This window comes from Chiloscyllium plagiosum, unplaced genomic scaffold, assembly GCF_037043375.1.
Source record: "Chiloscyllium plagiosum isolate Xiang-an unplaced genomic scaffold, Cpla_swu_hap1 HiC_scaffold_45, whole genome shotgun sequence".
Lineage (NCBI taxonomy): Eukaryota > Metazoa > Chordata > Chondrichthyes > Orectolobiformes > Hemiscylliidae > Chiloscyllium > Chiloscyllium plagiosum.
The window spans coordinates 14,283,720-14,304,293 of NW_028270183.1; the positions used below are offsets into that span (position 1 = coordinate 14,283,720).

General features: G+C 48.8%; 1 protein-coding gene across 1 annotated transcript in view; it reads right to left on the bottom strand.

The window, feature by feature from the left end:
* camsap3 (calmodulin regulated spectrin-associated protein family, member 3) overlaps nucleotides 1-20,574 on the bottom strand; it is a 208,174-nt gene that overhangs the window by 26,815 nt on the left and 160,785 nt on the right. The window contains exons 10-13 of the mRNA XM_087983177.1: nucleotides 20,443-20,491; nucleotides 17,429-17,505; nucleotides 9,839-9,914; nucleotides 4,956-7,044 (exon numbers count right to left, since the gene is read on the bottom strand). Coding sequence (XP_087839303.1) covers nucleotides 4,956-7,044; nucleotides 9,839-9,914; nucleotides 17,429-17,505; nucleotides 20,443-20,491 — 2,291 coding nt within the window. The remainder of the gene's footprint in view (nucleotides 1-4,955; nucleotides 7,045-9,838; nucleotides 9,915-17,428; nucleotides 17,506-20,442; nucleotides 20,492-20,574) is intronic.

Below are 20,574 nucleotides of genomic sequence, written 5' to 3' on the forward strand. Positions count from 1 at the left end.
CAACTAGCGTTTCCAATCTAGATGAGTCTCTCCCTTTATCAGAGGTGACATGGAGGGGACGCAATGGGGAAAGGGGAGGGTGGAGTGCTGGGGGAGAGAGACAGTACAGATTAAGTGACTGGAATGTGAGAACGGCAGACTAATGGTGCGTCTGACTGCAAGACTGGAGACAGCAGACAGTCCCACTGGAGTTGGGGGAGGGGAGTGGGGAGGTGAGAGATCCCTGCCGCTATTCCTGATGAAGGGCTTTTGCCCGAAACGTCGATTTTCCTGCTCCTCGGACGCTGCCTGACCTGCTGTGCTTTTCCAGCACCACTCTAAACCAGACTCTGGTTTCCAGCATCTGCAGTCCTCGTTTTTAACCTAGGGAATGCAATGGGTAAAGCGAAAAGAGAGGCAAGGAATGGGAGTGACTTCACAATCTGAAGGCGTTGACCTCAACTCGGGATTTCATATTACGCCTGGCAGCTAGACACACCATTGTTCAGCTATTCTCATGTTCCAAGGGCCAACTTTTTTTTTTTAAAAAACATGGAGAGTGGTTCGTGTGTGGAATGAATTTCCAGAGGAGGTGGAGGATGTGGGTACAGTTGTAATGTTTAAAAGACATTTGGATAAGCTCATGAATAAGAAAGGTTAGAAGGGACATAGGCCAGGAGCAGGCAGGTGGGATGAGTTTAGTGCAGGATTATGGTCAGCGTTGACTGGTTGGATTGAAGGGTGTCTCCATGCTGCATGGCTCCATACGTTACTGTGTGAAAACATTTGCATCATTTGAAATCTCTTGTTCCTGTTCCTTTAACAAGCAAACCTTCCCAATGAGCTGATTTATATGCTTTCATTAACACAGACATTCCACCACCAGCCCTCTCCCAAGTCCGATATTTTTATAACTGGTGAGCACATGTCCAAAGAAAATTTTATACAAAACCCCCCCCTGATATTAGCCTCCCTGTGATTACACTCAGAGGTCTAACCTGCTGCTGTGTCTCGGGTCAACTCGGACCACTTCACTATTCAGTCTGAGAAACAGAAATCCCTTTCCCAGGTCTCTGCTGATGGTGGTTGACTGTTCTTAAAGGGAAGTCGTGCAGTCCTGGGATGGCCGTCACAACATAGGAACTGGCAAAGCAGCTGGTGCAACCACTGGAACAGTTTGGAAAGGTAGTCACTGTTGCAACAAAGCACCCTTGCTCACGCACAGCAAGCCCCCACAAACAGCAATGCGAGAACGGCCAGACCACTTGGGTCACCACAGTTTGAAGGATAAGTGGGGAGGCACGGTGGCACAGTGGTTAGCACTGCTGCCTCACAGCGCCAGAGACCCGGGTTCAATTCCCGCCTCAGGCAACTGGCTGTGTGGAGTTTGCACGTTCTCCCAGTGTCTGCGTGGGTTTCCTCCGGGTGCTCCGGTTTCCTCCCACAATCCAAAAATGTGCAGTTTAGGTGAATTGGCCATACTAAATTGCCCATAGTGTTAGGTGAAGGGGTAAGTGTAAGGGAATGGGTCTGGGTGGGTTACACTTCAGAGGGTCGGTGTGGACTTGTTGGGCCGAAGGGCCTGTTTCTACACTAAGTAATCTAATCTAAAAAAAAAGTATTGATCAGGCACTGGGGAGAACTCCCCTTGCTCCTCTGAAAAATGGCACTAAGGGCCCACTCGCATCAATACAAGAGACTCAGTTTAACGTCTTATTTACCCTACCCATGCCCCTCAATTTTATAAACCTCTGTAAAGGTCACCCCTCAGCCTCCGATGCTCCAGGGAAAAAAGTCCTTGCCTGTCCAGCACCTCCCTATAACTCCAACTCCCCGGTCCTGGCAATATCCTTGTAAATCTTTTCTGCATCTTCCACTCCCCCCACCCCCCCAGGTTAGCACTCCCTTGGTGATCCAGCATAGTTAAACCACCCGAAGATAAGCTCACTATCACCCCACATGACCATAGGGCTTGCTCGCTTTCTCACTCTCCTTACTGAGAGACGACAGGTAGTGGTTTAACCAGAGGGTAACTGCGTCTCAGTGAGGGGAGAGGTTGCAAAGGAGTGTCCGTTGTGGTAACCTCAGCTGGTGTGGGAATCGAACCCCCCGCTGTCGGCATCGCTCTTTATAGGGAAGCAACCATCCTCAGCCCACTGAGCCAACTGACTTCAACACTCCAACCCCCACCCCTGTGTCGCTAAAGGTGCTATTCAAATGTTCATCTTTCTTTCTCTTCTGTGTGGGATTTGAACCCACGACCTGAGTCAGAGATGCAGGCACTACCCACTGGGATAAGGCTGACACAATGATAATGGTGTTAAAAAAAATAGTCCTGGTTTACAAATAGAGTAGGTACCACTAGTACTGTTAGTCAGCATTCTTAAAGCATTTATTAATTTGCACTTTCTATTCACCAAGCCAACATTTTCAAATCACCTTGTTATTTTCGTATTATGGGATAAACCGTTCAAATAATTAAATCCTGTATAACAGAAACCCCATTGATCAGTCACATATTTTTCCCATTTGACCAGCCAGTACTGATTCAGTATAAGTGGCAAAAGTGGAGAAAGCTAAGGGGGTTAGTTTTTCTGAGGCAGGTGGGAATGCAAAGCCCGAAGAGGATGGTGGACAATATATATTTGAATAACAACCATTTGCAGGGACTGGGAAGGGAACGAGAGCGAGTCGGACAAATTAAATCTCATTTTCGAAGGGCTGGCACAGGCCCGATGGGCCAATTGGTCTCCTGTTCTGTCCTATGACAGAGGGGCTTCCACTTGGCAGTTTGCGAGGACTTGCTGAAAACAAAGTAGATTCCAACAAACGATTGCTCATTAGTGGTCAAATGGTATGACCCAGGTCACCCTTGTGTCCAACGCCCACCAATCAGAGATAAGGAGTTGGTCCCTACTCAAGGTTGGGTGATCACGAGATGGTACGTTCACAAACTTCTAATCGCCAACCACACCCTGGATTGTACCCAATTTGAAACTGGTCTTCACTTGCAACTGGAAAAGGTCAACATTTCTGGCAATGCTGTTCAATCACGTTTTCTCAAAATCAAAATTAGTAATTACAGAGCTGGCCTGACCGACCGTGTCATACAGCACAGAAACAGACTCTTCAGTCCAACTCATCCACACCGTCCATGTTCCCAAACTAAACCAGTCCCTGCATTTGGCTCATATCCCTCTAAGCCCTTCCTATTCATATGCTCATCCAAATGCCTTTTAAATGCTGTAATTGTACCAGCCTCCACCACTTCCTCTGGCAGCTCATTCCATACACGTACCACCCCTTAGGTCCCTTTTAAAGTTTTCTGGTCTCTCCTTAAACCTATGCCCTCTAGTTTTGGACTCCCCTACCCTGGGGGAAAAGACCTCGGCTATTCACCCTCTCCATGCCCCTCCTAATTTTATAAACCTCTGTAAAGGTTACCCCTCAGCCTCTGACGCTCCAGAGAAAAAGGTCCCTGCTAGTCCAGCACCTCCCTATAACTCAACTATCCAGGCCTGGCAACATCCTTGTAAATCTTTTCTGCACCCTTTCCAATTTAATAATATCCTTTTTATCGCAGGGTAACTGGAACTGGACACAGGATTCCAAAAGAGGCCTCACCAATGTCCTCTACAACCTCAGCATGATGTCCCAATTCCTGCATTTAATGCTCTCACCAATGAAAACAAGAATTACATTCAACAAAATGAACCAAATCAAAATACCACTTGTCTGGACTGAATATATGGATAGAGTACACATGGTGCAGTGGTACTGTCCCCATCTCTGAGCCAGGAGGTCCAAGTCCACTTTCTCCAGAAATGTGTCATAACACGTCTAAAAAGCTTGATTAAAATGATAGATAAGACGTTAGGTTTAGTCATCCTGCTTTAGTCCCTCCCCTGTTATGGTGGCCTTCACCAACAGCTTTTCACCCCAAGTAGCCACCTGAACCACTAGATATCAACACGTTGACATTCCATAAGTATTTCCGAATTCCAGTCTATTCCAGGTTTCCATTCACATGTACTTCCACTCACACCCACCAACATAGTTTTCAGATACTTCGTGTCACAGTTGTCCCCCAGCCTGGCCAATATCCCCAATTCCGGCACCATTAGCGGCTGAGCCTTCAACTCCCCAAAAGGCTCCAAACTCTGGAACTCCTCGGTGGTCACAGCTCACACCATCTCCTCATGTTTGGGCCATGGGGGGATCCTGACAGATATCCAACAGCTCATTGGGTCATGGGTTCGGGTGGGAGATTGGAGAGGCTCAATGGGCCAGACGCTGACAACCCACTAAACTCAAGCATTGTAACAACAACGTGCATTTATACAACCCCTTAGGCAGTCCGAAACGACCGACAAACAATTTGATACCCGAGTTACATGTAGAGGGATACTCGGATAAGAATCATAGAATCCCTACAGTGTGGAAACAGGCCCTTTGAAGGGTCAGTGTGGACTTGTTGGGCCAAAGAGTAACCCACCCAGACCCATTCATTAAACCCATTACTCTACATTTACCCCTGACTAATGCACCTAACTTACACATCCCTGAACACTGTGGGTAATTTCCCGTGGCCAATCCACCCTAGCCTGCACATCTTTGGATTGTGGGAGGAAATGGGAACACTCAGAGGAACCTACGCAGGCTCGGGGAGAATGCGCAAACTCCACACAGTCGTCCCGAGGCTGGAATTGAACTTGGGTCCCTGGCGCCGCGAGGCAGCAGTGCCAACCACTGAGCTACTGCGCCGCCCGTATGGTGACCAAAACTGGTTTGGTCAGAGGGGTCTGCAAATGGTTGAAGGAGGGGCCTAGCTTGCCCTCGACACGGAGTCCAAAAAGTACACTCATGCCTCACACACAAGGAGGCCATTTTGAATGAACGGTGGCGACTGGACTGCGTTTCTAGCGAGAGGGAGGAGATTGATAACGTGACCAGGATCAAAGCAAAAGTTCACCAACCTTGAAGAAGAAACCAACAGACCTCTGCTCAGCGTCGCCTGGGGGATCACTCACTGATTCGTTGGCGTTCTCTGGCCCGTCCTCACCTTCCTCGTGGCCTCTCAAAGAGGAGAGCGGTATCTCAATCAAACTAGTCCTTTTGACGGCAGATGAACTGTCCTTCTTGCTGCTGTCGGGCTGCTCCTCCGCTTTCCGGGCGACGACAGGCCCCACAGGCCTGAGGTTACCCTCGCTCTCCAGGTCAGGGGTCGGCCTGTCAGGTTCCAGGGGCCCTTCTGCTAGGCTGCAGCTCACCACGGGCCCCAGCGGACGTGGCTTGGACCTCACGCTGAGGTCCTGCTGCTCCTCCTCGCTGTCCTCGCCGAAGCAGATGGAAGACTTGGTCTGGACGGTGACCTGGCTGGGCGAGAACTTGCGCAGGTGGGGCAAGGAGTCCACGCTCTGCGGAGGAGTGAGCACGCGGGTCAGCGGCGTGATCTTCAGCTCAGCGGGCCGGGAGTGCCTGGGGCTCTTGGGTGGAGCTGCGGTCGCCGCTCCGGACACCTTCTTGGGGCCGGACTGGGGGGAGCGTGTCCCGGAGGAAACCGGCTTGCGCGAGGGCGAGGGAGAGGAGAACTCAGCTGAGCGGGGCGGCCTCTGAGAGGAGGCTTTGGGAACCGGGATCACCCAAGCCTGCACGTTCTTCCTCTCCATCAGACTCTCCTGTTGCTGGGCCAGGCGCTGCATGTCGAGCTGCAGCGAGGACAGCGCCGAGTTAAGCTTAGCCACGGCGTTGTTGTACTCGCCCATGTCCGCGTCCACCTCTGGCTCCCTTGGAGACTCCGGCCGTCTCGGTTTGGCATCTTTCTCCCCAAGGTTCCCGCCGGGGCCTGTCTCACGGTCTTTATCCAACGCCTGGCCACCCCGGTCCTTGAACTCGGGCTGTATTGGGCTTTCGTTTTCCTCCTCGTCCTCAATTCTCGACAACCTCTCCTCCAGGGAGAGCTTCCTCCTGTCCTCATCCGCCGACACTCCATTCTCCCGCTCCCCGCCTTCCTCCTTCCTCTTCAGCTGCAGGAACGCGCTCTTGCCCAGCCTCTGCCGGTGCTTGGCGAAGATGGCCTCAATCCGCTTCTTCTGCGCCTCGATCGCTCGCCGTTTCTCCTCCAACCGGATCCCCAGCTGGGTCATCTCAGAGGCCAGAGCCTGGTTTTGGCTGGGGCTGTCGTCGGGCCTCTGAGCCCACGTCGCCATCTGCTGGTCGTTGAGCTCGGAGCTGTCCGGCGTCGTCTTCTGCGAGCTGCTCGACTTGGAGTCCGGCGCGCTGCTCATCTTCTTCATCTTGCGCTCGGCGAAGTTGGTCATCTTCACGCCCGAGCCGGACGACGCCACGCTCTCAGCCTGTGAGCTGAGGGAGCTGAGGCAGGACGTGCACTCGTCCTTGCTGGCGTAGTCCTTCTCCTCCTGGGCCGGCCTCGAAGAGTCCTCACCGTCCGACTCCAAGCTGTTGTCCCTGAGGACGGAGTCGTCGTCCCGGGAGAAGTTGCCATCTTCAGACGAAGCGGCTCTGCCACTCACTCGGTCCTCAGAGGGGGGGAGGAGCCCGCTCTCCTGGGGTGTGTCTGCCGGTGGATAGGGAGGATGGAGGTCAAGTTTGGACTGGCCGCCCTCGGGCTTTAGGAAATCTTCGGACAGATCAGGCCGGTGAAGGAAGAAGCCATCTGGTGCGCCCTCGGGACGGAGTCTGGGCTCCAGCTTGTCAGTGTTGTGGATTATCTGCAGCGCTTCTTCGATGGTCGGCAGCTCCGCACAGTTGTTGTGGTCGCCAACCACCCCGTTTTCAACCGGTGGCTGACGTTCGCTCTCGGCCATCTTGTTCGCCAACGGCGAGGCCTTCCTGGCTGCTCTGGGAGACGCGACAGGCCCGTTCTCGCTCCCCGGCTCCTGGTTGTCAGCAGCCCGCGGTAGGCAGCTGTGAGACCGGTAGGTGTTGGAGCTCAGGCTGTCGGAGCTCACCGACCTCATCAATCCGACCGGATTCCCCATGACAATGTCCACGTCGCTGTCCAATCCAAAGGGAATGCTGAAGGACACTGCTTGGGACAATGGTCTTAGAGAAAGAAAGAGAGAGAAAGAAAGCGAGAGAGCAATGAGTATCATGTTTTATCAAAGTCCTGTGTTAAAAGCTAAGGGCGTGCCATGGAATCTCTACGGGGCAGAAAGAGGCCATTTGGCCCATTGAGTCTGCACCGACCCTCTGAAGAACATCCCACCCTGGCCCTATCCCATTAATTCCCCATGGCTGATCCACCGAGCCTGGATACTATGTAAAATTTAGCATGGCCAATCTGCCCTAATCTGTGCAGCTTGGGGTCATGGGAGAAAACCAGAGCACCTGGAGGAAACCCACGCAGACACGGGGAGAACGTGCTAACTCCCCACAGTCAGTGGATGCCGGGGGACATGGAGTAAAGTTAGAGATTTGTAATCAATAAAGAGGTTAAAACCTTATGGCGAGCAGGCAGGAAAATGGAGTTGAGGCCTTGATGAAATCAGCCACAATCGCATTCAATGATAGGACAGGTTAAAGGGACTGAATGGCCCACTGCTGCCCCCAGTTCTGTTTTCCCTGGATCCCCTCTCAGAGTTCATCTCTGCTTGTAACTTAACCCTTGATCCATTTTTTGGACTTAACTTCACCTCTCCCTTCCCCCAAAAAAATCGGTAAATTCAATTCCTGGTTTTATATTTGAAAAACTGACCAGGAGACGCTCTCCTGCGCTGAGTGAAGCAGCTTAATTTAGAAAGACACGCCAAACACTTAGGTCTGGGCTGGTGCTCTGTTTTCTTCTGTACGCCAAAGTAGACCATTTCCCATGGGGGCAGATGTGCAGGGAATCTCAATAACCCTCCGTAACATCAGAGAAAGAGTCAGATTGAAAAGCGACTACACACCTGCCTCACAATCGCGAGGAACAAGCTACAGAAATCCGTTCCTGTGCTGAATGACACTGGGACCCAGCAAAATTTCATTCGTTCCCTCAATCCATGAATAAGTGGCAACAGCAACGTCACACCCAGCACCCAGTGCTCTCACTCGCACAAAACTAGGTTTCAGTTTGCTGACTGTACCTGACACTGGCACTGCCGGAGGTTCAAATTTGAAATGGGGGACAGAGCAGTTGCAAAGAAAGTCACCTGACCATACCGGATTGCGTGGTGGGAACGAGGAGATTTTCTTGAAATTACAATTTCTTGAAAGTTCAATTCTGTGCTCAATTCTGGGTCTCCCTGCTATTGGAAGGATGTTGTTAAATTTGAAAGGGTTCAGAAAAGATTTACAAGGGTGTTTCCAGGGTTGGAGGGTTTGAGCTATAGGAAGAGGCTGTACAGGCTGGGGCTGTTTTCCCTGGAGCGTCGGAGGCTGAGGGGTGACCTTATAGAGGTTAATAAAATCACGAGGGGCACAGGTAGGATGAACAAACAAGGTCTTTTATCCTCAGGGTAGGGGAGTGAAAAACGAGAGGGCGTAGGTTTAGGGTGCAAGGGGAAAGATATAAACAGGAACTAAGAGGCAACTTTTTCACACAGAGGGTGGTGCGTGGATGGAATAAGCTGCCAGAGGAAGTGGTGGAGGCTGGTACAATTACAACATTTAAAAGGCATCTGGATGGGTATATGAATAGGAAAGGTTTGGAGGGATATGGGCCGGGTGCTGGCAGGTGGGATAGATTGGGTTGGGATATCTGGTCGGCATGGACGGGTTGGACCAAAAGATCTGTTTCTGTGCTGTACACCTCTATGACTCAAAATGTGTTGAGTGGGGGATATCTGAATCAATTCTTCACTGAAAAAACAGTGAGAATAAAACACAAGGGATGTTTGGGAGCCTCTCAACCATGACGCTGATTAATCTTCAGGAAAACAAAAGGAAGGGATCGCTGTTGACAAACAGTTGCTGTTTGAAGTGGCAATAAATCTAACGGCTATCCTACTCCTTGCCATGTATTTAAGGAGCAGCAGTTTGAATGCGCACCTGGAATTGGAAAGGTCAAAGCCAAGCAGCAATGTAAAGTGCAATCGGAAGATTTCCTGGAACGTTTACACTGTCAGGAATTGCACGAGGTGCTGCAGGATATCGGAATGCACAAGGAAAAGCTAATGAGGGAAGGCTATTAGACTCCTCTACACCAGCACACTGGCACTGGCAATGATGAACATCACGGTAGCTCAGTGGTTAGCAGCGCCAGGAACAAGGGTTCCAATCCAACCTCAGGCGACCTTCTGTGTGGAGTTTGCACGTTCTCCCTGTGTCTGCGTGGGTTTCCTCCGGGTGCTCCGGTTTCCTCCCACAGTCCAAAGATGGGCAGGTTAGAATGGAACGGCCATGGTAAATTGCCCCATAACATCCAGGGATGTGCAGGCTAAGTGGCTTAGCATGGGAAGTGCAGTGACAGAGAAGGTAGGTGGATCTGGGTGGGACTCGATGGAGCCTCCTTTGTAGGATCTGGGTGGACGCAATGGGCCGAATGGTCTGTAGGGATTCTATGAATATCCCTGGGCATTGCCCTCGCATTGGCAAGAGCAGCCATCAGACAATCCTCTCAACAGTTCCACTCAGATGGAAACACTGCACTTGGTCTGCCAAAGATTATTGTGTCAGTGTTCATGCCATGCGTACTAATACTGAATCATAGATAGTTGCGCATGTAACCATTAAGGTGGTATCATCCAACTTGAGCAACCTCTCCCCCTTCCCTTTTCCCCCACCACCACCCTTCCCTTCCCCGCCCACCTCCCCTGCACCCTGCCCCCTCCAACCCCCACCAGTAGTGATCAGACCTGCAGAACAGGCTCCATCACACAGTCTTCATTATCGCTTGTTCCTCTCTCCAAAACTTTACCTCTTCAGTTGTTTCTTCGTCCACGCCTTTCCAAAGAAATCAACTTGCGACATTGAGGTAGAGTGATTCAGAGGACCTGAAGAGAAATCAGGGTCATAGAGTCAGCCACCAGAGAAGAGGCCCTTCAGCCCATCAAGTCAGTACCACCACAAGAAATACAGGTTAACACTTACATTCAAACAGAGGAACAGCTCAAATGTTGACCTTTTTGGCTCAATGTTCAGGCACACATCAACTGACCCTCTACCAGCCAATGGGATTGCTGCAATGAAGCCCAACCCAATTTGGCTAACCTGGTGCCAGTGGCAACTGGGCAGTAACCAAAAGGAACACTGGAAATGTTCCCTTCCTCACAGGCAGCGGCCATATTGCAGATCAGTAAAGATCTGGCTGTGGGACACAAAATATCAAAACTTTGACAAAAATGGTCACTTCTGCACCCTGTACGTCATTCCAAATGGCTACTGTCCAGCTGGTGTATATGGTGGACAACTCAGAAATTTACACTCGGTCTTAAAATCTTTTCTCTCAATTACTTTTTTTCTTGGAACAACTGTTATCCTGAACATTTTATTTCATTTTTCTTTCTAAGTTATTACTGAGATTTTGTACGTTTGAATACCTGCAATGCTAAACTTTTTATTTCTTCCCTAAGAGTTTGTACTCAAGACAATTTGTACCTGTCCCTAGGTTCCTCTGTACCCAATATGGCACTGTAAGTGGCAACTTGTAGACTTGTAACTGTACTCATGAGAGTACAGGTGACGATAAAGCTAAATCAATTCAGGGGGCTATTGCTGAGGAGTGCATTAAGCACCAGCCAATATGATCGCACCATACAGACTTAAAGACAGAATAGTTCTAGCTCTTGAAAGAGTTAGACTTGCTATCATGGTATCTGCCAGTAACAAGGTCTATTATACAGGGAAAAATTGAGGACTGCAGATGCTGGAGAGTCAGAGTTAAAAAATGTGGCGCTGGAAAAGCACAGCAGGTCAGGCAGCATCCGAGGAGCAGCAGAGTCGACGTTTCAAGCATAAGCCTTTTGTCAGGAAAAATGGTAGTCATCGTAGTCTTAGCTGATGATAAGGCTGCTCTCTGTCATTGGAGAGACAACTGGCAGCTGTCTCAGGCAAGGGGAGAGGTTGAGAAGTGTCTCTCATGGTAACCTCAGCTGGCGTGGGAACTGGCATACTCTGCATCACAAACCAGCCACCCCTTTCTGCTATCCCAATGCATGAAGGCAATAAACAACACCTTACTTAAGACAAGAGCTTCTTTTCTTTAGGCTACCAGGTGACTTCTCTCTCCCACACAGGTCTCGCTTTTCAAGATACCAATTTACAAAGGGAGATGACAGCATCAAATATACCTTATATACCTTTCAAAAGGTCGGCAGTGGTGCGAGTCTATGGCACGACAGTGAGAGAGCTGGGCGATGCCAGGCTGCTCTCTCTGTGCTCTGCCTGTCTGGAAAGGCAACCTTAGTTTCAGGTTTTTGGCACAAACCATGAGGAGTTGGGGAAAATATGATAGGGCCATTTGAGGGACTTTTAGATAAGCACACGAATATGGCAAGAAATGGAGTGATATGGACCAAAGGGCAGACATAAAGGATTAGTTTAATTTGGTGTCATGTCCAGCATGACACTGTGGGCCGAAGGGCCTGTTCCTGTGCCATACAGTTCTCTGCTCCAAGTGTAACTGGCCTTGGTCAGAGTTTGGAGCAGACTGGAATCTGAATACTCTGTGGGTGAAGTAAAGGGGGAAAAAGTGCTAACAAATATTAACAGATTTCCTTAATAGAGTGGGGGGAGGAGGGGGAACCATGGCAACAGTTCAATTATCTTCGTAGGCTGATGCTTTTACAGTCCTATCCCAACACTCAAAAACCATTGCTTATCAAAATATAAGGACCACACACTAGCTTTAAACAAGAACAGGTCTCCCTTTAATATGTTCAAAGAGATTATTATAATTGTGCCAAAACACACTGTCTCCAACAGTTCTAGCTTCTTTGAAGAAACTTTTCAAAGTAAAACGCAGTCATTAAGAAAGGCAATAGTTTTCAGCCATCACTACTTTGCAGACAGGTATCAGACTTCCCATCTTCACACAATAGATGTGGGTCTGGTTGGAGCAGGGATGTCATCTCAGGGCTGCTGACTTGTGTCTCCAATGGAGAACTAATCACTTCAACATCCAGTTGAGTTGACTTTCATTCGCATCCTTGCAAAAGATATTAAGTTCACATCCCACCAAACACAAAACAAAAAAAAAAGTGTGAGGAACAACACAACATGGCACAGAGCGCACATTTACTCATCCTGCAGCTTTGTCAGGCAAGTTCCTGTCAAACTCAAACTGGGGCACAGTTGGAGGTACTCTCACCTCTTGGTTCGAGGTCTCACTGGTCTTTAGTACACACACGTACGCCAAACATCAAGACCGACAGGCCAGTGCCATGTCAAGACCATACTGCGCTCTCAGTTAAACAGTTAACTCAGTTAACAGACAACAGTTGGTGGTTTAACCCAAGTGTTACCACACCTCAGATTACCTCATGGTAACCTCAGCCAGTGTGGGACTTGAACCCATGCTGTTGGCATCACTCTGCATCAGAAACCAGTCATCCCTTTCTGCTATACTGATGCATTAATGCAATAAGCTACATCTTATTTCAGACAAGAGCTTCTTCTCTTTTGACCTGACTGAACAGAAAGATCCCAGAATAGCATTTTGAAGAAACTGGCCAATCCCTCAATGTCACATCAAACAGAGTAAAACACAAAATGGCTGCTTCCTGCATTACAACAACAGCAATATTAGTTGATGCTTTGGTGTTTGGGAAAAATGCTTAACAAACACAAATATTTCTTTACGTTGGAGGGGAGAAGTATAGATACATTGTATAGTTCTTATCAGATACCAGACAATCTCCTGCAGTATTGAATGCCAGGAAGCAATAATTAGATCAGATCATGGAAACATAATTTAGTCTCTACTAAAGGCATTCATTCTAATCATTGTTTGGTATTTCCTTATTTAAAAATGTCTGATTTATACACAAAGAGACACACACATTACAAACACGGCCCATGTAAGACTGTAATTGTAGATCGACACATTCTAAACAAGGTTTCGGTGAAGACATGAACACAGGAAGACAAATTATGTGGTGGGGGGGGAAAAAAGAGTGAGCAAAGATGTTAAGCTTTTTGGTCTTAGGTTGTGAATGTTGCGTTATACATAGCTGGCATAACCAAGCAGAACTCACTCATGCAGTCAAAAGAAAAAGATGTCATCATCAGGTTGTTAGTCATGTAACTTTGTTTTTTTTGGTTTGCTCAATTGTTGCAGAGTGTTTTCCGTGGGTGTGGAAGACCATAATACAAGGTTGTAATTATAGAATAATGGAGAGTTAATAGCGAGTAGCAAAGGTAATTCAATTGAGCTGCTGTAATGACAAACTGCAACCACAGAAAAGGTTAGAATTGTCAACACGCACACACAGACCGCACCACCCTGACTGTCAGGTACCAACTCCTCCACAGAATAAGATGCTTCAAGTCAAATTTCTTTCTACAGTGCAAAGGGTGTACTGACAGTGGGAGAGGTTGTGTGATGTGGGACAGGCAGTGACTAACAATATTTTGATGTGGATTAGCCCCACGTCTGACTCTAAACTTGGAGGACCACATCGTTTGGAGAATCAGCCTGGAACTTTAAACTTTATTCTTTCACGGGATTTGTTCCCCAGCTCCAGTTGCCCTGGAGAATTGGCAGTGAGCTGCTTTCGTGATCTGCAAAATCCACGGGGTGGGAGATACCCCCATAATGCCCTTAGGGAGGGAATTCCAGGATTTTGACCCAGCAACACCGAGTGAACGGTGACATATTTCCAAGTCAGGATGGTGAGTGGCCTCAGAGGGGAACTTGCAGCGAGTGGTGTTCCTATGTATCTGCTGCTCTTGTCCTTCCAATGGAAGTGGTCATGGGTTTGGAAGGTGCTGTTCAAGGAGTGTTGGCGAATCTCTGCAGCACATCTAGTACATACTGCTGCTACTGAGTGTTGGTGGTGGAGGGATTGAGCATGCGTGGATGTGGTGCCAATCAAGCAGACTGCTTTCTCCTGGATAGTGTCAAGCTTCTTGAGTGTTTGTTGGAGCTACACCATCCAGGGCAAGTGGGGAGTATTCCTTCCCACTCCTGACTTGCCTTGAGGTGTCAGGTGATGAGTTATTGCAGTATGCCCACTCTCTGACCTTCTCCTGTCTATTATTACACCACCATTATTGATGTAGCAAGTTCAGTTCAATTTCTAGTAATGGTAACCCACAGAGAGGGATTCAGTGACAGTAATGTCTCTGTATGACATGGGCAGATGGTTAAATTCGCTCTTGTCAGAGTTGGTCATTGCCTGGGACTTCAGTAGGGAAAATGAGGACTGCAGATACTGGAGATCAGAGTCGCGAGTGTGGTGCTGGAAAAGTACAGCAGGTCAGGCAGCATCCGAGGAGCAGGAGAATCGACGTTTCGGGCAAAAAGCCCTTCATCAGGAATGAGGCTTGTGGGTCGGGGGGGTGGTGGGGGCTGAGTGATATATGGGAGGGGGGTGTTGGGGGGGAAAGCAACTAAGAAAGTGATAGGTAGATGAAGGTGAGGCACAAGGTGATAGGTTGGGGGGGGGGGGGGATGTGGTGGAGTGGATAGATGGGAAAGGTGATGGACAGGTCAGGAGGTCCTGTCTCCCCGATGGACAGGACACCTTCTTGAAGATCGTTTTAGAGAACATCTCTGGGACAACCGCACCAACCAACCCCACCGCCGTGTGGCTGAACCCTTCAACTAAACCCCCACTCCCCCCCCCACCAACTCTACCAAGGACATGAAGGTCCTGGCCTCCTCCACTGCCAAACCGTTACCACCCGACGTCTGGAGGAGAAACGCCTCATATTCCGCCTTGGGACCCTCCAACCACACGGGATCAATGTGGATTTCACCCATATCCTCGTTGCCCCTCCCCCCACATTATCCCAGTCCCAAGCCTCCATTCAGCACCGCCCTCCTGACCTGTCCATCACCTTTCCCGTCTATCCACTCCACCTCCACCACCCCCAACTTTTCACCTTCTCCCTCACCTTCATCCACCTATCGCTTTCTCAACAGCTACCATCCCCCCCACCCCACCCACTCCTCCCATTTATCACTCAGCACCCTCCAGCTCAAAAGCCTCATTCCTGATGAATGGCTTATGCCCAAAACGTTGATTCTCCTGCTCCTTCGATGCTGCCTGACCTGCCGGGCTTTTCCAGCACCACACTCTCGACCCTGGGACTTAAGTAGCAATTAACATTTTTGTGCCACATACCAGCGCAAACCAGACTGGTGGCCAGATCTTGTTGCAGTTGAACATGGACTACTTAGGAGTGGTGAATGGTGCTGAACATTGCATATCTCCTTATGATGGAAGGAAGGTCACTGATGAAGATAGTTGGTCCTGGGACACTATCCCGAGGAACTCCTGCAGACATGTCCTGGAGCTGAGATGACTGACCTCCAACAACCACAACCATCTTTTGTGCCAGCCATGACTCCAACACTTAGTGTCTCCTACCATCCCCCAACCAGCTCCTGCTCTGTTGGACGGTCTTGATGCCACACACAGTCAAGGATGGTCCCTGCCACCTCTCTTCCAGCCTTCAGCTGTTTGGTCCATGCGTGGATCAAGGTTGTAATGAGGTCAGGAGCAAAGGGATGCAGTTAGTCAGTAGCACACATTTCATCCAAGTCAGAAGGTTGGAGGTTCAAACACCACCACGGGAATGAAGAGCATCATTTTGGACAAAACCACAGTCCTTCACTGAGGCAGCATCAGTGATGAAGCGAGATTTGAATTTCCTCATTTGAGAGTCAAGAGCATTCCTCTCGAAGTATAGTAGACACCTGGTTAACACACCCCATTCAATTTTACCATGTCAACTGTCACAATATAGCTGCAAGCAGCCTGGGGGCCACAATGAAATGGATTTCTGAAATCACTGCTAACTCCAGCACTCTATTCATCAATGAACTGCAGGCATTGCAACAACAGATAAACATGAAACATAACGCAAACTCAGTAAACAGCATCAAACATCACTGGCTGCTCAGTTACAATTTGGGAGAATCACAGTGTTAGAAAATGGGATTATTCTCAACGATAGGTTAGGCCCCGCTGAGAAAACCACTCCGTAACTTCACCCGGATTTCAGGAATCAGCGACCGAGCAGCAGAGGAAAGGCTTTGGATAATTGCGGTTTTCAACTGGGAAAGGAAAAGGATTAGGATTGCATTTGTACCTAGTTGGTTTGATCTCAGGGTCTTCTCCAAGTGTAGTGTATTACTGATCTACTATGGGGCAACACAACAGCCCATTTACACACAGGAAACTCCTTCCAAGAGCAAGCTGTTTAATTCTTCCCCCAAGTTGTGACCAGAAAGAGCAAGAGTTGGCTTCCACTGATGGGTCATTAAGGCCCGGACCACCAACTCTGGAATCATCCAGTATAGGAGAGGCTCTTCTGCCTATCTAGTCTATACTGCCAAAATTACATGACTAAAGTTGGCTGTACTCCTGCAGTTTTATCCTGCAGCCAATTGCCTCTACGGGCTTCGCGCTCTGTCAGTCTTCATGGAATAAAAATGATAGTAACTCATTATTCAAATAATAACATTAACAGGTCATTTTTCTCCTTGGCTGCTGCCCAGAAAATTAAACTCGAATCTGCAGTGGATCCTTGTCCACTGTCCCTGGCAGTGAGTCAGAGTCAAACAGCAAGGAAACAGACCCTTCAGTCCATACCGACCACACCACTAGTTCCCAAAATGAACTAGTCCCACCTGCCTGCTCCTGACCCATATCCCTCCAAACCTTTCCCACTCATGAACTTATCCAAATGTCTTTTAAACTGTACCCTCATCCATCACTTCCACGTGTGAACCACTCACTGGGTAAAAAAATTGCCCCACATGTCCTTTTTAAAAACTTTCGCCTCTCGTCTTAAAAACATGCCCTTTGATTTTGAAATCCCCCACTCCAGGGAAAAGACACCTGCCGTTCACCTTACCTCTGCCCCTCATGATTTTATAAACCTCTATAACGTCACCCCCAATCTCCTACGGCTCCAGTGAAAAAGATGCCAGCCTTTCCAGGCTATTTTTAATATCTCACACCCTCCATTCCCGGTAACATCCTGGTAAATCTTTTCTGAACCCTCTGCAGTTTAATAATACCCTCCCTATAACAGGGTGACCAGGACTGGACACAGTGCTCCAGAAGAGGCCTCACCAATGTCCTGTTCAACCTCAACATAACGTCCCAACTCCATTACTCAAAAACGTCTGAGCAATGAAGGTAAGCTAAACGCCTTAACTACCCTGCCCATATGTGACGCAAATTTCAAAGACCTGAACGGCTAGATCATGACATGGCTACATCTGCAACATGACCCAGGGCCTTTTCATTAATTGTACAGGCCCTGCCCTAGCTTATTTTACCAGAATGCAACACCCCGCATTTATCCGCATTAATCAAAGACCTCCCATTACCTGAGCTGCTTTGTGAAGGGGACGTTTGTTGGATCACAGGCAGGAAGGGCTGCTTCAGGAGGAATGCTGGTAATCGACTGAAACAAGCAGAGAGTTTACAATCAGTGACCACAATAAACCACCATGTCAGCAACAGCTTCACCAGGTACTAAGCCGCCTGGGCAAAATGATTATTGCTGCCTTCACAACACAACTTCCAAATCACGAGACGCTGGGATGGAACACTCCACTGAGCATCTTAAAGAGAAGGTGATCGGCGCTTAGGGAGGGGATTCCAGAGCTTAGCATGGGGTGGGGGGGGGGGGGGTGGGGTGGGGGGGGAGGGAAATGAGAGAGGTGGGAAGGAGAAGCTTGGAAATCAGAAGCAAAAACAGAAATTGCTCAGCAGGTCTGGCGGAGAGGAATCGGAGTTAACGTTTTGGGTCCTTCCTCAGAATGGGTCTGAAACAGAACAGAACGTACTTGGAAATCAGGTTCACCCGAGATTTACAGGGCACAGGATGGTGCACGCAGACTGCAGGGATAGGGATCGGAACACACCAGGATTAGAGGCTTAAAATTGAAGGTGGTGCTGCGAGATTGAACCTGAGTGGGTCAGCGGGTGCAGGGGCTGATGCCCATGGCCAAGGGCAGAGCTCTGTATGAGCTCAAACCGTGCAGAGGGTGCAAAGTTGGGAGGCCAGTCAAAACGAGCCAATTGCGAATACAGTACGCACTAGACACACCATAAACGTCAACACAACGAGCTGAATTCATTCAATGAGCATGTCCTTTTCCAAACAGAAGAGCGTTGTTGGGTGAAAAGCCCGTAACGTTCTCCGGCTTTGATCACATCATCAAAGAGACACTGAAGAAATGACAATTTTCACCCGAAGCTCTTGTGCGAGTGTCACAAGAGGCCTCAGCTAGTTCAAGAATACCCATCGCCATCCTCGCGGGGTGACGAGGCTTGGGCAGCAAATGCCAACTCTCACCAGATTCCCGTTCATGGCAACATGGGGCATGGACACATATCTAATTTTAAAACCACATCGTGCCAAAGTCTAGCCGGTCTCAGATGGACAACAGATACTGGCCCAGTTCAACGAGAAAGGTCAAAGCAATTTGTTGTTTAAGGGGCTGATGGTGTAAAATCAAAGACCAAGAGGCTGTTTTGAAGGAATCATATTGGACTCAAAACACAAACACTCTCTCTCTCTCTCGGTCGACAGATACTGCCAGACCTGCTGAGCTTTCCAGTACTGCCTGTTTTTATTTCAGGAGGGGCTGGAAATAGGGCCTTGCAATGACTTGCTTCTGCTTAAATTGAGCTGTCAATTTGGAAGTAATTCCTAGGCTCTTTCAGCTCACTGCGAATGTGTAACTTGAGAGACATCTGTTTTTACAATAACATTTATGTTGAACGAAGCACTGAGCAATTGCAGGTCATGGGTGAGATGCAATTTTCAAAAACACAGCCGGTAGGAATTCGACAAAGCAGCAGATACACAGTTTCCCCTCAGCCCCCGCAGTCACATACTGCACACTCCTCTCCCCCCCATCCCCCCCAGTAACGGGCAGTCTGTATTCCCCAGGCATCGACATATTGCCCAAAACACACTTGGGTTTCAAGATTCCTCTGTGTTCAGATGTACTCTTTTCCTAACCTCCTCCTCCACACATCCCCCCCCGACAAAAAAACACCCACAATCCCAATTTCTTTACATTCAATACATCAAATATGGACTGTGAAATGCTGCCACTTCACTCCAACTTTGACCCTCTTTGAAGCTTCATGCTAAACTTTATGCACATTTCAACTAAACGACTGGCTTTGGCAATGTTAACCGTTTGGATTTATTTATACTTCCCTCTCCACCCAGGGACCTGGGTTCGATTCCAGCCTCGGGCGACTGTCTGTGTGGAGCTTGCACGCTCTCCCGGTGTCTGCCGTGGGTTTCTGCTGGGTGTGCCGGTATCCTCCCACAATCCAAAGATGTGCAGGTTAGGCAGTTCGACCATGCCAAAATTGCCCGTATAGTGTTCAGGGATGTGCAGGCTAGGAGAGTTAGCCATGGGGAATACAAGGATAAAGGGGGATGGGTCTGGGTGGGATGCTGCTGTGTGTGGACCCATTGGGCCAAATGGCCTGATTCAACACTGTGGGAGATTCTATGATAGACGGTTTCCACTATCGCTGATATTCCATTTCACTCTGGCATTAATAGATACCAGAACTTGGGCACAGTTCGATGGATGTTGCACTTGGAAACTAAACCAGACAAAATTCAAATGGACAAGGCCAGAATGGTAACGCTTCACTGCATTGTCATGGGAACGGGCAATAAACACAGAGCTAAATGTGACAAGTAAAACATGGCGTCCGGTCTTTAAGTTACAGGCCTTTTTGGCCTGTACTTCAGACTCTTCAATTACCATGTCACACACTAAACAATATTTTACCCTCTAATGATTTCAAAAGAAATTATTTTCATAAAAAGAGGGGAGGGATAAAAAGACAAAATGCTGGGCCACGGTAGTCCTCAGCAGGTCAGTGGTAGTATCCTACTTGTCCTGCCGGAGAGGGGTTCAATTCCCCACCAGGGGAGGACTAGTGAATGAACAGCCAAGTGGCTATGGCACTGGCATCCTAAGCCAGGAATTGTGGGTATAATCCCGTCTGGGACGAGTGGCGTGTTTGACTCAATGGGCCAAATGGTCCAATTTCTGCTCCTACGTCTTATCTCGATGGCCAAGGGGGATCAAAAGGTTACGAGGGAGAAAGCAAGAAAATGGGGTTGAGAAACCTATCAGCCGTGTCAAATGGCAGAGCAGATGCAATGGGCTGAATGGCCTAATTTGTGCTTTTATGGTCTTATTGCTCTTTTGCAGTCAGCAGACCCAATGGCTGTCTTCTGCACTGAGAGATGGAAAATTCCAGAATGCCAGTCTGGCCAGTGACGGTCAACGGCTATGACACTGCCTCCCGGTCCACCCCCAAAGAGGTCACATGTCAGATGGAAGCAAAGGCTTACCTGGTGTTTTCGGCCCCCGAGGGGGTGTCAGATCCGCTTCTGGAAGCATCTGAAACAGAAGTAATTTGGTCAATTCCTGGGACAGGATATTACAAAATGACCTACACAGCAACAAGGGTCAGCACTCTCGCT